The sequence below is a fragment of the Mya arenaria genome, chromosome 17 (assembly GCF_026914265.1).
Source record: "Mya arenaria isolate MELC-2E11 chromosome 17, ASM2691426v1".
NCBI lineage: Eukaryota > Metazoa > Mollusca > Bivalvia > Myida > Myidae > Mya > Mya arenaria.
This window is the reverse complement of record NC_069138.1, coordinates 4,702,170-4,716,703: the sequence shown is the minus strand read 5'-3', so window position 1 is coordinate 4,716,703 and position 14,534 is coordinate 4,702,170. Positions and strand designations below refer to the sequence as shown.

Here is a 14,534-nt window from a genome sequence, read left to right as displayed (position 1 = left end):
GGACGCAAAAAGATTTCAGAATACCTCAAAAACATTTTTTCCTTTAATCAATTCAAACAATGTACGAAATTAATATCACCATCAGACAGGGATTTTGTATAAGCTCTATTGTGTTGAATGCGGATAGGAAGCTCATGTGACTCTTTGGAACAACGAATGCTTGAAAAAATCTTGCCAACAATAAATCTGATCGAATTTCATTAAACCTACATGTAACTCATTTGAAAAATGCTTGAAAAAAAATTGCCAACAATAAATCTGTGATCGAATTTCATTAAATCTAATGTCTATAGATCAATCAATATTGTAATATTGATGCGTGCGTATATCGTGCACTGAAATGTTTGTCATGGTATATTATCTCTTGATACATTTGTATGTTTTTAGTTATCTGAGGATTTTGATCTTAATGTTATCTTTCTGTTTTAAAACATTGGTGCATTTCATGCATATAAGAGGTCGAAGATGTCAATCTAATTTGCAATTTGTAAGCCTTAGATGTATTTTTTTGTCTGTGTCTGAATAAATATATTTGCGGAGCTGGAGATAATTTTGAAAATGGAAATGTATATATGTGTAATGTTATCTGCTATGTTAACATTTCAATCAAATTTTAACCAAGAGATTGAATTACAAAACAAACTTATAACAATCTGTGAAGCAAAATTAAAGTACCTTTTTAAAAATATATTTGACCCCATCTGCGAAAAACAGTCTGCAGCGGAGGTATTCATGTTAACAATAAATACAAATTTTAAGCTAGAGTTACTTCAACAGTACTGGATTACAAAACAAATGTATTACAATATGTCAAATAAAATAAGACTTTCCAGAATTGTTCAATTTCTGCCTGTCCAAGTAAGTTTGAAGTTTAAGCCTGTACGCCTAAAAAAGATTTTCCTGTTCAAACAATTTGATACCATAGCTGAAGCCATTGAGTGTTGACGATTTTGATTGGGCTTTGTTTCAAACCAGCAACCAATCAAAACAGTCGTAATAAATTGCCATCATGGCTGCATTTTATTTACTCTTTTATCTCTGGCAGTCAACATCGCATATTGGAAATGGCCCTCTTTTGTTGATGTTTTTTGAAAACAATAAATGTAAGATCGATTAACTGCCGCTTAAGGCCTATGAAAATAGCAGGAATAATGGTTGGGACTAAGCTTTGCCCTCAACTAACCGTCGATTTCTGAACGACTGCCTGTTCGAACGACCTCTGAGTCTTATTCACTTTGATAATAATACTGTAATATTATGTGTAAATATTAAATGAAACTGGACGAAAACATAAATCATCAGGTTAAATAATGCATACTAGTTATTACAATAATAACTAAGAAGTAGCAATATAACAAAGTTATGAACATTCAGCCTAATCTGTCAAAGTATAGGTCAGTCTTCTGGTACCAATTGTTAATGTTTTTTTCCTTTAAAGCTGCACTCTTACAGATTTACGATTTTTACAACTTTTTCATTTTTGTCTTGGAAAGAGCAAATTTTTGCGTAAATATCTGCAAACCAATGATATATGATTGCTGACAAAAAATCAGATGGTTGATGTTCATATTTCTGTTCAAAAATTAATGTTATATGGTTTAAACCGTTAAACGGTTTAAGAAAAATGCATAAAACATCAATTTTTGAACATAAATGTAAAAATCTGCGATCTTATTTTTTGTCAGCAGTCTTATATAACTGGTTTCCATGGATTTTCGCAAAAATTTGCTTGCTCCATTAGACAAAAAATAAAAAAGTTTTCAAAACGTTCAATCTGTGAGAGTGCAGCTTTAAATATATATTAATAATTTAATTTTCTTTAACCACATGTATCAATCAAAAGAGAATTGACACATTTATTCTGACATAAAACATATATTTCAATTTAACATAAGTAAGTCATCATTTTATTTAAGTATGACGTTTCATTTTAAAATAAGAGAGTCATCATTTCATTTAAATAAGGCAATTACATTTGTTTTACATTAATGGTTATACAATAATTATACCCCCAAAAACGAAGTTTGAGGGGGTATATAGGAGTGAGCTTGTCGGTCGGTCGGTCGGTTTTCATGGTTTCCAGACGATAACTCATGAAAGGCTAGACAGATTTGAACAATTTTGGGTACACAGGTGTAACATTAGAAGATACAGTTTGGTACACAGGTGTAACATCAGAAGATATAGGTCAAGTTCGATATTGGGGCTGGTGGGGCCAAGGTCAAGGTCACTGTTACTAAAAATAGAAAAAACGGTTTCCGGACAATAACTCATGAAAGGCTTGACAGATTTGAACAATTTTTGGTACACAGGTGTAACATCAGAAGATACAGGTCAAGTTCGATATTGGGGCTGGTGGGGCCAAAGTCAAGGTCACTGTTACTAAAAATAGAAAAACGGTTTCCGGATGATAAATCATGAAAGGCTTGACAGATTTGAACAATTTTTGGTACACAGGTGTAACATCAGAAGATACAGGTCAAGTTCGATATTGGGGCTGGTGGGGCCAAGGTCAAGGTCACTGTTACTAAAAATAGAAAAAACGGTTTCTGGACGATAACTCATGAAAGGCTAGACAGATTTGAACAATTTTTGGTACACAGGTGTAACATCAGAAGATACAGGTCAAGTTCGATATTGGGGCTGGTGGGGCCAAGGTCAAGGTCACTGTTACTAAAAATAGAAAAACAGTTTCCGGACGATAACTCATGAAAGGCTAGTTTTTCTTGTCAGCAGTGTAACTTCTAAATTACTCAACATATTTAAATAAAACAAGACATGCATGATAAAAGAAGATGCAGTCTGCAGTAACCTTGGAGTTATGGCCTCTTTTCAAAGGAATGGTTTGCCATTCCTGTGTCCAGGCGGCATTCGGGGGTATTTGTCACTCCTGTGACAGCTCTAGTTATTATTAAGCATTTTTAACAATCATGTCTGTCTATAAATAGCAATATAAAACACAGCAAAGGTTAATTATCATTATTGCCTCGCTGTCCAACTTTTCTTGGTTAAATTGATGGTCTATTAGTGTAACTTTAGCCTCTGAGTCATGGCCATTATTTAATTAATAAAACATCTTAAAGCTGCACTCTCACAGATTGACCATTTTGACAACTTTTTTTAATTTTTTGTCTTGGAACGAGACAATTTTTGTTTGAATGTCTGGAAACCAGTGATGACTAAAGGCAAGATCGAAGTTTTCAATATTAATGATGAAATTTTGGGCCTTTTTGGGAACAATTGAGATCTGTTCTATTGTGAGTTGGGACTGAATTCAAGGCATTGATGGAAAAATCAGCTGATTTTACGACAAAAATAAATAAAAAAAATGTTGAAATTTGAGGGTGCAGCTGTAAGTCATTTTTTAACTTAAGTTGATTTCTTTAACTTGTTATAAGCAAATGAAAAGATTTTTTTAAATATAGTAGTATTAGTATAGTATAAAGTATCTATATTCAATAGAATAAAGTATTTAAGATTTTCATACTTTTAAGTTATTGTATCCTATGTTCAGAGAGATACTTAGCTTAGGAAATTGACTTAAGTTAGAAAGTTGCCAGGAACTTCATATTCACTTTGTTTAACAATTGCTCTTAAATGTTCTATTGTTTGGGGCTGTAATCATGAAATATCTTGAGTCACTTCTTAACGTATGTCAATTTCTTAAACTTTTCATTGTCAAATTAAAAAAAAAATTAAAAGTTTTATTCTTTCTTTTTTAAATAAAAGTATGTATATTACATATAATTATTGAAAATAAAATATTTTAGATATAATTAAATTATTCATATCACAGTATTTATATCATATGACCAGTAATTAAGATATTTAACTTAGGAAATTAACTTAAGATAGGAAATGACTTAAAATGTTTTATGATCAAATATCAACCCAGGCATCTAATGGATGATGTTCTGAGGTTTCTGTCTAAACAGGAGCCAGTTTAAATAATTTTTAAAAAATGCATAGGTATAAATATTTAACATAAAAAATGAATAAAATATAAAAATCTGACAAAATTATTTTATTTTCAGTGCGAGGGTCCATGATTGATTCTCCGCCATTGTACACATCGGAACATGATTACGTGACCTACGAGGCTTTCAGTAACCGATCATACTTTGCACGAGCCCTCCCGCCAGTCCCTAAAGACTGTCCTACCCCACTTGGGGTTGTTGGTAATTGACATGTTTTTGATTAGGCCTAAAAAAAAATACATTTGGTTCGGGTTACCCGACCCTACCTACGGAATAGGCGCCGACCCTAACGTTTTTATAGTCAGTTTGAAAAAAGAAAGAAAAACTTTTCAATATGTAGTTTAAAACCTTAATTGCTTATATAGAAGATGACTTTAACACCATTCTCCAATGATGAAAATGACATTCTTGTATAAAGCCTAATAAAAAAAAAAAATAAAAAAAAAAAAAAGCCTACTTACCCTACCTATTTTTGAAAAGGATGTAACCCTAACCAAACATTTTTTTTTTAGGCCTTAATAAGAAATTTTACTCAAGTTTTTTATAGATCAATTTTTTATATATTTTTTTTAGTTCTCTTAGATTTTATTTAATACATTTGTGTAAGGAACATTACCATGCTTTGACATCAAAACTTTAGGTAAGTCAGTTTAAGTCAATATTCTGTCAGTTCAGCTTCAATACTGGCCGGTATATCCTTTCGAGTACCGCTACCGTACATCGACGCGCTACCGTAGCCGCCTAATGCAGACCAATTTTTCAAGGGTGCTGGTTACCGCTACTGTTTTACTGTAGGAATACTGTAGACGACTGAAACGTACCGAAAAAGTAGGTACGTCCAGTTCCACAGCCGCAAAATGCACATTTTCCACAAATTTGTGGTACGTTTTTCATTAAAATAAGAAGGATTGTGAACTTTAAAAACAGCATTAATACGCTATGGTACTTTGTCTTAGAAACAGTTACTACACTACGGAATTTCTTTCAAATATAATAACCATGCAAAAATAAGCAACGGTATTTCTTTAAAAATCGTCATTCAACATTATTCGCCTCTGGTATTTGTAAATTTGCTTTAATAAAACCGCATTCTTATGCTTTTCCTCTTGTATCAGAAGTACGCTGTGGTATCACTGTTAAATTTAAGAAATGAGCAAAACTGCGCAGTGGTATTACTGTGATATTTGTTTTACGGACTGTGTGTTAACTTCGATAAGGTACACATTTCATGTTTGAATTAAACTAAATCAGTCACTTAAGTGCACTTTGGTAGCGTTCTTGAATCTAGAAGTATGCAAAACTACGCAGCGGTATTTCCTGTATAAACATCATACGTAATCAACATAACACAACCCATTTCAAAGGCGACGTTGCCTTTGAAGGTCATTTAACGCTAGTTACGCTTCCTTTTAAAACTGTTGACATATATGCTACAACTTTCTTATAAATCCAACCGGACATCTATTACGTGATCGCTTTAAAGTTATCATGGAAACCATAGTGACTGCAAATATATCAACAGAACATCCATTACAAAATAGCTGTCACAGTTGCCATGAAAACCACTGCAATAGACAATAAACCAACCGGACAAATATCACAAGGTCGCATCAAGGTTGGAACCACAGTGACCCCTGTTATGAATGTTGTATGGGAAAGGAGCATTACTTAATACAACATGCATCAATACATATCTGTCGTTGAAACAATGATCAAATGTCACGGTCACCATTCAAGAATCGTTGGTGCTTCGTGTGTCATGGGGCATCTTAGGAATTACCAGGCGTACTTAAGTCGAAAGATAGAAGTAGGGTTGACTCAAACAGTTGTAGAGAACTGAAGAGAAGATGATCATGTTGTATTTGCCGACAAGTTTAAAACATCAGTTCCTCTGGCGTTTGGAAAAAATCTATACGTTCGTGTCACGCATTAAACACCGGAAGGACATATTGGTCAATCGCAAAATCAGTCCACGAAAAGAGATGGCAAAGTTAGGATGCTCAGCAGAGGGGGACACATGGCATGAAATATTGCGGACCGGAAGCTTATGTCCACTGCATGGGAATAATCAAAACATGTGTGCAACCCGATGACATGTTTCAATCCTATAATAAATAGCCGACATAACAAGGTTTTGGCGGAAGAAGTAAATGCAAAAGGAAAGTGGGAAAAACATGCATCAAAGTTATTTTATAATTAAAAAAGAACATGGGTGTTGTAGACAGTGAACATTTACAGTGTACCAACACAAAGTGCTTATTTGTGGACCTAATGTGTGTGGTTTGCCGTGTACATCTCGCTTGTGATTCATCATGTATAAAGCTTCAACCCTCCGGCTACCTATAAGCTGTTTGAGAGAATGGTAATACTTTTTTACAGTATATTACAAACATGCTGTAGAATGTTAAATAGTAACCATAATCAGGTTTAATAACATATTGATCGTTGCATTACCACCAAAATGAAACATGAATAACATCTTTTAAAATCAATCAGCTGTTTAGTGTTTTATGTTTCTGTTTTTTGGTTGCAGAACAACTTATCGGCGGGAATAGCACACGTATAAGGAAATCCAAACAAACAAGCGACATATTTTAACTTGACCTCTTTGGCAATGTGCAGTGCAGAGTCAGCTTGCATGAGTATAATTCTAATGTTTATAAAATAAAACGCAAATGAAATGTTCTTTTATTTAAGGGAATGTTTTATTTCGTATCGTGGCATTACCTCTAGGAAAGGCCGAATGGGGGTCAAGTCCAACAAGACTATGGCTCCAGAAACACAGAGGAACGGAAACAACAACTCATGTATCCTAAACATTTTCAATAATATATGTTTTTTATATAATTGCAGTTTGAAATGACCCTTAAATCGAAACAATGAATGGCCTCTGAAGTTCATGAAAATGCATACATTAAATTATTTCTACTGTTTAATGGCACATCTTGAATTTCAGAGTCTAGTACAAGAAAGCGCCGTTTAGATCAATCATGTATTAAAATAAATTTTCAATATAGTATTGATGAAATAATCATAACAAAATGTTGTTCAGGTGTCAACATTTTGTTCCTGAAGGGACGAATAATGTTTGTTTTAATGTTTTTTTTATAGAATTAAACATTTCAAGCTTAAAATGAGGACATATTTTTCGAAATTACACATATACAGTGCAATTGTCTCTAACAACGTGTCTTTATAACAAATATTCATCAATATGTGATTTCTTTTTACAGACCGATGATATTGCATTGCACCAGAAACTCCACTAGACTCTGTTGCCGTTTCGTTAATCGCATGCTGTGATTATACTGGTGTTGTTTCCCGTGACAAATCTTGCGATATTTTTAGCAATATAATAGTTACAGCCAAATTCTTTGATTTATGTTTTGGTCTATGTTTTTCTATTATATAATTATGTACATGTGTTCTTTGTTGAATGGAGAAAAAGTATTTTCATTCTTGATTTTCGTCGTGTTTAATTTTATCCCTATGTATTCCTCAAGTTCCTATGATGTATATAATTGATCTATACATTTTATAACCTTGATGTATGAATGAATTGTGAATCCGTATTTGGATTTTAGTCCTATAAGTTTACATTTATATAGGAAATGAATGAACATGTTTGTAAAATATTATGATAGAGAACTGTTATTTTAATTCCTTTCTGATCTATTTGATGAAAAACATATTGTTTTGTAATCGCTCTATGCATGTATAAATACTAAAATAAACAAAAATATGTATAATATAATGAATACTACAGGGACAATCCCATTAGTTGAACAGTAAAAAATAGGCCCTGTTAAGGTGTACACGTCAAGGACCCAAACAACAATGAACTAGAGACACAAACATTGTTACACCACTTCTTTAATCATAATTTTCACTTTTTGTTTTATTACTGAATTTTACATAAAATGACACGTGCCTGGAAAACTGTGATAATGTGATGTGTGCATTAAAATTAAGCACAGCTAAAATAGCGCATTTATACATACATGGTTTAGCCACACATGGCATTCCAGAGAGTGTTTATGTGGATTTTTTTTCAATTTACTCCGATTCAAGCACACACATGCATAATATGATTGAAATAATAAAAACATTTCGCAACGTTGCCTTACAAACATCTTTTTAAGCATTATACTTTTGAAATATTTTGGAAAACCTTTTTCTACAACTGTAGTACAATATTGCTGTTTGAGAAATATCAAATAATAGCCGTAGTGTATTTATGAGGAAAACAACAGACATAAATATCGAGTTACTACAAAAGTTAAAACTGCCATAGTGTATCTATGCATGCACACGTGGTATAATTCCAAGATTGATCATAACATTAAACGTCTCCGGCAATTTTGAAATACATATACCTGAAATGTTTGTACTAGAACTACCAGAGTGTATTAATGCATAATATTATCCTTTATGTACTTAACAAATTGTTCAAAGAAGTAATTCCTATCTACAAAACTCGCCTATAGTAGTTTTATAAACATTAAAAAGTAGCCAATACCGAAGATGAAAAATACCACAACCTACATATCACAGGATTACCATTGCGCTGTTTTGCACGTGCATTTACCTACTGATGATTGTCTTCAATCAAATTACTACAACACACGTCTACGGTTATTCCTACATTTGTTCAAAATTCATCATATCCGTAGTGTATTAATGAGAGTTTTGTATTTTTCCGAAGTCAACCAGAGCGTAGTTATGCCGAAATGTCATATATATTAATAAGTGAATATTTTAATTGCCGTTACATAATAAAACCAATAAAATGCATTTTATTGTATTAATGTGTCTATCAAAGGGTTTAAGTAAAAGGAAAAATGTACATTTTCACTAGAACATTACCTAATTAGGGATAATGTATATGTCACTAATTCGTGAAATGCAAACTTGATTTATAAGGGTGTTATGTTATATAATTTTATGTACTATATAATGTTTGTAATTAATTTCTTTAATTGTGTTATAAATTTATACTGTTTCGAAATTGATAAACATTTTACCTAATTGCTAACGCATTTTAATCGGGAGATTTAAGTCTCTGCTTTTAGCAAAACATGTACAAGATTATAAAAATAAGCGGTATTCCCACGCTGTACGATAGCGGTAATCAGAAGCCGAAAATTTGAGTACGGTTTACACTGCTGTGGTAGTTCGCCGGTGTATGATAGAGGTAATGGGGACACCCGAATTTTGGGTCTGCATTAGGCGGCTATGGTAGCGGAAAGGATATTATTACATTTAGTTGAAAATGATCAAACAATTATAATTTATAATTATCAGTAAATATTAATTGTTAAGGTTTTGCAATGTTTTTGAAAATCATATTGAAACATCAGAGTGGCCAATAATGCTTAGAACTTTGTTTTAGTTAACAATGATGTAAAAATCTGTGTTGTCAAAATTCAAATCATAATTGCTCTGTAATTTCAATGGATGCTCTTGTGGTCAGCATTATTTCCAACTTGATTTGACACATTTGTTTCAGCTGTTCTCGTTTCATTCAAACATATAAGCACAACCTTTTTAAGTTAACAACGATGCTGTAAACAAAGTTGTTAACTTTAACAGTACAATCGCTCCAATGTAATAATCTTTTTTGCTATTGAATTTCAATGAATGCTTTTGTTCTTTAAAGTACTGGTATGTCAACAAGATTTGACACATTTTCTTGTTTTATTCAAAGATATGAACTCAACCTTATAAAGTTAACAACGATGCTGTTCACATTTTTGTTAACTTATAAAATACAATCGTCCCAATGTTCACATTATCCATTTAAAGGTCCGAAGGAGCTACCCGACGCAGGTGTTATTGTGGAAAGACTCATGAGGAGAACTCATTTCAAACCTGGACCCATCGGATCTAATGCTATGTTTACGTTCTTCGCACAGCATTTTACGCATCAGTTTTTCAAGACGGACTTTAAACGAGGGCCAGGATTTCAGTGGGGTGGACACGGGGTAAGAATAACTTTCATTCTCTAGTATGCGGGGGGGGGGGATCCGACCCAAGGGCACATGTAGAAGCCGGTAACGAGGCTTGCCGAGCTACTGGCCACACAGTGTGCTTGATGGTCAGATTTTTTTAAACTGTAAGTGATCAAATAACCAAGAAAATACATGAACAATGTTGCTACTGAAACCTTTTTACTTTCTGTGTTTTGACTTGAAGCCATCGATATGACTTTATCCATAAAGCTCTACTTTCACAGATTGAGCGTTTTGACAACTTTTTTTATTTTTTGTCTTGGAACTAGCCAATTTATGCGAAAATGCATGGAAACCAGTAATGTAAGACTGCTGACAAAAAATCAGATCGCAAATGTTCCCATCTTGTACTTTTTTAATTTAATTGATCATTTATTTGCAGGTGGATGTTTCGCACGTGTATGGTAAAGACAAACAGGTTGAGAATACTTTAAGAAGTTTTGAAGACGGACAGTTGAGATTGCAGGTATTATTACAGCTATTGTTATCGTCGACATCATCATCTTCATCATTATATCATCATCATCATCTTCATCATCATCATCATCATCATCATCATCATCATCATCATCATCATCATCATCATCATCATCATCATCATCATCATCATCACCTCCACAATCAGCACCACAATTAGCAACAGTGGCAGCAGCAGCAGCCTTTCCACTCATCATCATTATCATCACCATCATCCTCAGCAGGGTTAGCAGTAGCATCATTTAGCAACAGCAGGAAATTTTAATTGATGATAATCATGTCCAACAATAACTGTATCATCATCATCAGCAGCAGCAACAACTATCAATATCATCCAATGATGATCAAAAAATTATACCCATGCTTGCCATCGTTTCAAAAACAATCACTACATATTTATTAAAATCAAAATTTTGTTTTGTGTCTAATTTCCATTTTAATGCCATTTTGACTTTTTTTTAGAACATATATTATTTTTTTTAAGTTTAGAATCAGCATATAGGTAAAAAACAAATCATTTTTGTGTCGCCTGAAAAGACGACATAGGGGTTACTTTTGTCGGCGGCGTCGGCTTCCGCGTCCCATTTTCGCTTGTCCGGGGTATATCTCCTAAACCATTAGTGGTATCAACTTGAAATTTCATATTTAGATAGATCTGATTGAGGGCAAGTGCAGTGCACAAGAACTGTTACTCTTGCTACCATATTTTTAGAGTTATTTCCCTTTGTTATTTTTCATGCTTAAAGTTTTGTCCGGGGCATATCTTGTTGAATATAAGAGTTATCAACTTGAAACTTCATATGTAGATAGATCTCGTGGAGGGCAAGTGCAGTGCACAATAACAGTAACTCTTGCTTTCTTAGTTTTAAAGTTATTGCCCTTTGTTAATTTTCATGCTTAAAGTTTTGTCCGGGGCATATCTTGTAGAATATAAGAGTTATCAACTTGAAACTTCATATGTAGATAGATCTCATGGAGGGCAAGTGCAGTGCACAATAACAGTAACTCTTGCTTTCTTAGTTTTAAAGTCATTGCCCTTTGTTAATTTTCATGCTTAAAGTTTTGTCCGGGGCATATCTTGAAGAATATAAGAGGTATCATCTTGAAACTTCATAGCTAGATAGATCTCATTGAGGGCAAGTGCAGTGCACAAGAACCTTAACTCTTGCTGCCATATTTTTAGAGTTATTGCCCTTTGTTAATTTTCATGCTTAGGTTTTGTCCGTGGCATATCTCGTAAACTATAGGAGGTATCAACCTGAAACTTATTCCATAGGTATATCTGATTGAGGGAAAGTGCAGTGCACAAAAACCGTAACTCTTGCATCTATATGTTTAGAGTTATTGCCCTTTGTTAATTTTCAAGCTTAAATTTTGTCCGGGGCATTTCTCGAAAACTATAAGAGTTATCAACTCGAAACTTTATAGATAGATAGATCTTATTGAAGGGAATCGCAGTGCACAAAAACTGTATCTCTTGCTTCCATATTAGAGTCATTGCTCTTTGTTAATTTTCATGTTTAACTTTACCTTGCACACTTTTTTTAGCTCACCAGTGCACGAAGTGCTCAAGGTGAGCTATTGTGATCGGTCTTTGTCCGTCTGTCAACAATTGCTTAAAGAACATCTCCTCTGAAACTACCTGGCCAAATTCAATGAAACTTGACAGGAAGCCTCACTTGAAAGTTAAATGGCAACATCATTGTCTATAAATGAATAAAATGCCAATCTAACAGCTATAATGTCGACAGTAAATAATTCGTCAGGCGACACATACGACTCGCAGAGTTCTAGTTTGTTTATTATATCAACTTATCAAGTAAAGTTTACGTTTTTAGTATTATTTAGTAATATACTATTAACTTTTTCAGACAATAAATGGTGAAACTTGGCCACTTCATTTAAAAGACGCTGACGTTCCTATGTCGTACCCACCAAATGTTCCGCAGGAAATCCGTTTTGCCCTTGGCCACAAAGACTTTGGGCTCCTCCCGGGTCTGTTCATGTACGCGACGATTTGGATGCGGGAACATAACCGGGTCTGCGACGTCCTCAAGGGGGAGCACCCTGAGTGGGATGACGAACAATTGTTCCAGACAGGAAAACTAGTCATTCTTGGTAAGTTTGAATGAATTTGAATGAAATTTTTAATTTCCAAAAATTTTAAGAATATTTTGCCTATTTGTATATTAGTTAACAATTGTGATTTGTGTTAATTATATAGAAATGTACTTATCATTTGTTTATTGCTTTTGTTTATTAAATAAGATCTATTTCTATTTGTTAAGAACACTGCAGATAATAGTTGTGTCCATAAAACTTTCAGAGCAGTAACAATTTGAAAGTTAACAACGATTACTTTAACAGGGTTGTTAACTTTGACAAAGATCTGAACAATCGTAGCAAACAATATGTTAAATCTTCTCACTATAAGTATTCCTCTGGGAATAGGTCAATATAACTGTGTAAATGCAACTGTTGACTTAAAGGCCAGAACATCAATGAAGAGTTGAATTTAGGATTTAATCTTCTAATTTTAAAAGCAATTTATAACAATTTTTTTCTGCAGGTGAAACCATCAAAATCACTATTGAAGATTATGTCCAACATTTAAGCAACTACCATTACCAACTAAAGTTCAAACCGGAACTACTTTTCGGGGAATCTCATCAGTATTCAAACCGAATTACTGCCGAATTCAACCACATGTATCACTGGCATCCAATAATGCCGGAGACTTTCAACATATCAGGAACTACTTATGGTGTAAAGGATTTCCTTTTCCGTCCCGATATCGTTGTAAAACACGGAATGCGAGATTTCGTCAACGGATTGGTCAACGAAAGAGCTGGGGCTGTAAGTATTTTTTTGTCTTTTTTAATCCAGTAATTTAAGCCTTCTATTTAGTTTATGGATAGAAATATTGAATCTGAAATATTTGTTGGTCTTAATTTGTGTAGCCATATCATTTACTGTCTTTAAGATGCTAGGATATATAATATGTTAAGAAATATCATACCCTGTGATAAATAGAATGCTCAGGATATATAATATGCTAGGATAGATAGTATGCTAGGAAAAATAATATGCTAGGATATATAATAGGTTACGAAATATCATACGCTGTGATAAATAATATAATAGTATATATAATATGCTAGGATAGATGATATGCTAGGATAAATCATATGCTTGAAAAGATAATATGCTAGGATATATGATAACCTATGACAGATCATATGTTATGATATATTAAACATTAGGATATATCAAATGCTGTGATATATGATTTACAAGGAAAGATCATATGCTTGGATATATAATATGCTAGGATATATTAAAGCTGGGATATATTATATGCTAGGATATATCAGATGTTATAATATATAATATGCTAGGATATATTAAAGCTGGGAGATATTATATGCTAGGATATATCAGATGTTATAATGTATAATATGCTAGGATATATTAAAGCTGGGATATATAATATGCTAGGATATATCAGATGTTATAATGTATTATATGCTAGGATATATTAAAGCTGGGATATATAATATGCTAGGATATATCAGATGTTATAATATATAATATGCTAGGATATATCAGATGTTATAATGTAAATATGCTAGGATATATTAAAGCTGGGATATATAATATGCTAGGATATATCAGATGTTATAATGTATAATATGCTAGGATATATTAAAGCTGGGATATATAATATGCTAGGATATATCAGATGTTATAATGTATAATTAAAGCTGGGATATATAATATGCTAGGATATATCAGATGTTATAATATATAATATGCTAGGATATATCAGATGTTATAATGTAAATATGCTAGGATATATTAAAGCTGGGATATATTATATGCTAGGATATATCAGATGTTATAATATATAAAATGCTAGGATACATTAAAGCTGGGATATATAATATGCTAGGATATATTAAAGCTGGGATATATTATATGCTAGGATATATCAGATGTTATAATATATAATATGCTAGGATATATTAAAGCTGGGATATATAATATGCTAGGATATATTAAAGCTGGG

The 14,534-nt window shown here is 32.9% G+C and overlaps 1 protein-coding gene across 3 annotated transcripts in view; it reads left to right on the top strand.

Annotated features, from left to right (window-relative positions):
• LOC128224314 (prostaglandin G/H synthase 2-like) overlaps positions 1-14,534 on the top strand; it is a 49,307-nt gene that overhangs the window by 30,809 nt on the left and 3,964 nt on the right. For all 3 annotated transcript variants that reach the window (XM_052934126.1, XM_052934127.1, XM_052934125.1), the window contains 5 exons: positions 4,035-4,178; positions 9,783-9,961; positions 10,371-10,454; positions 12,337-12,583; positions 13,035-13,321. In XM_052934126.1, the coding sequence (XP_052790086.1) occupies positions 4,035-4,178; positions 9,783-9,961; positions 10,371-10,454; positions 12,337-12,583; positions 13,035-13,321 (941 nt within the window). The remainder of the gene's footprint in view (positions 1-4,034; positions 4,179-9,782; positions 9,962-10,370; positions 10,455-12,336; positions 12,584-13,034; positions 13,322-14,534) is intronic.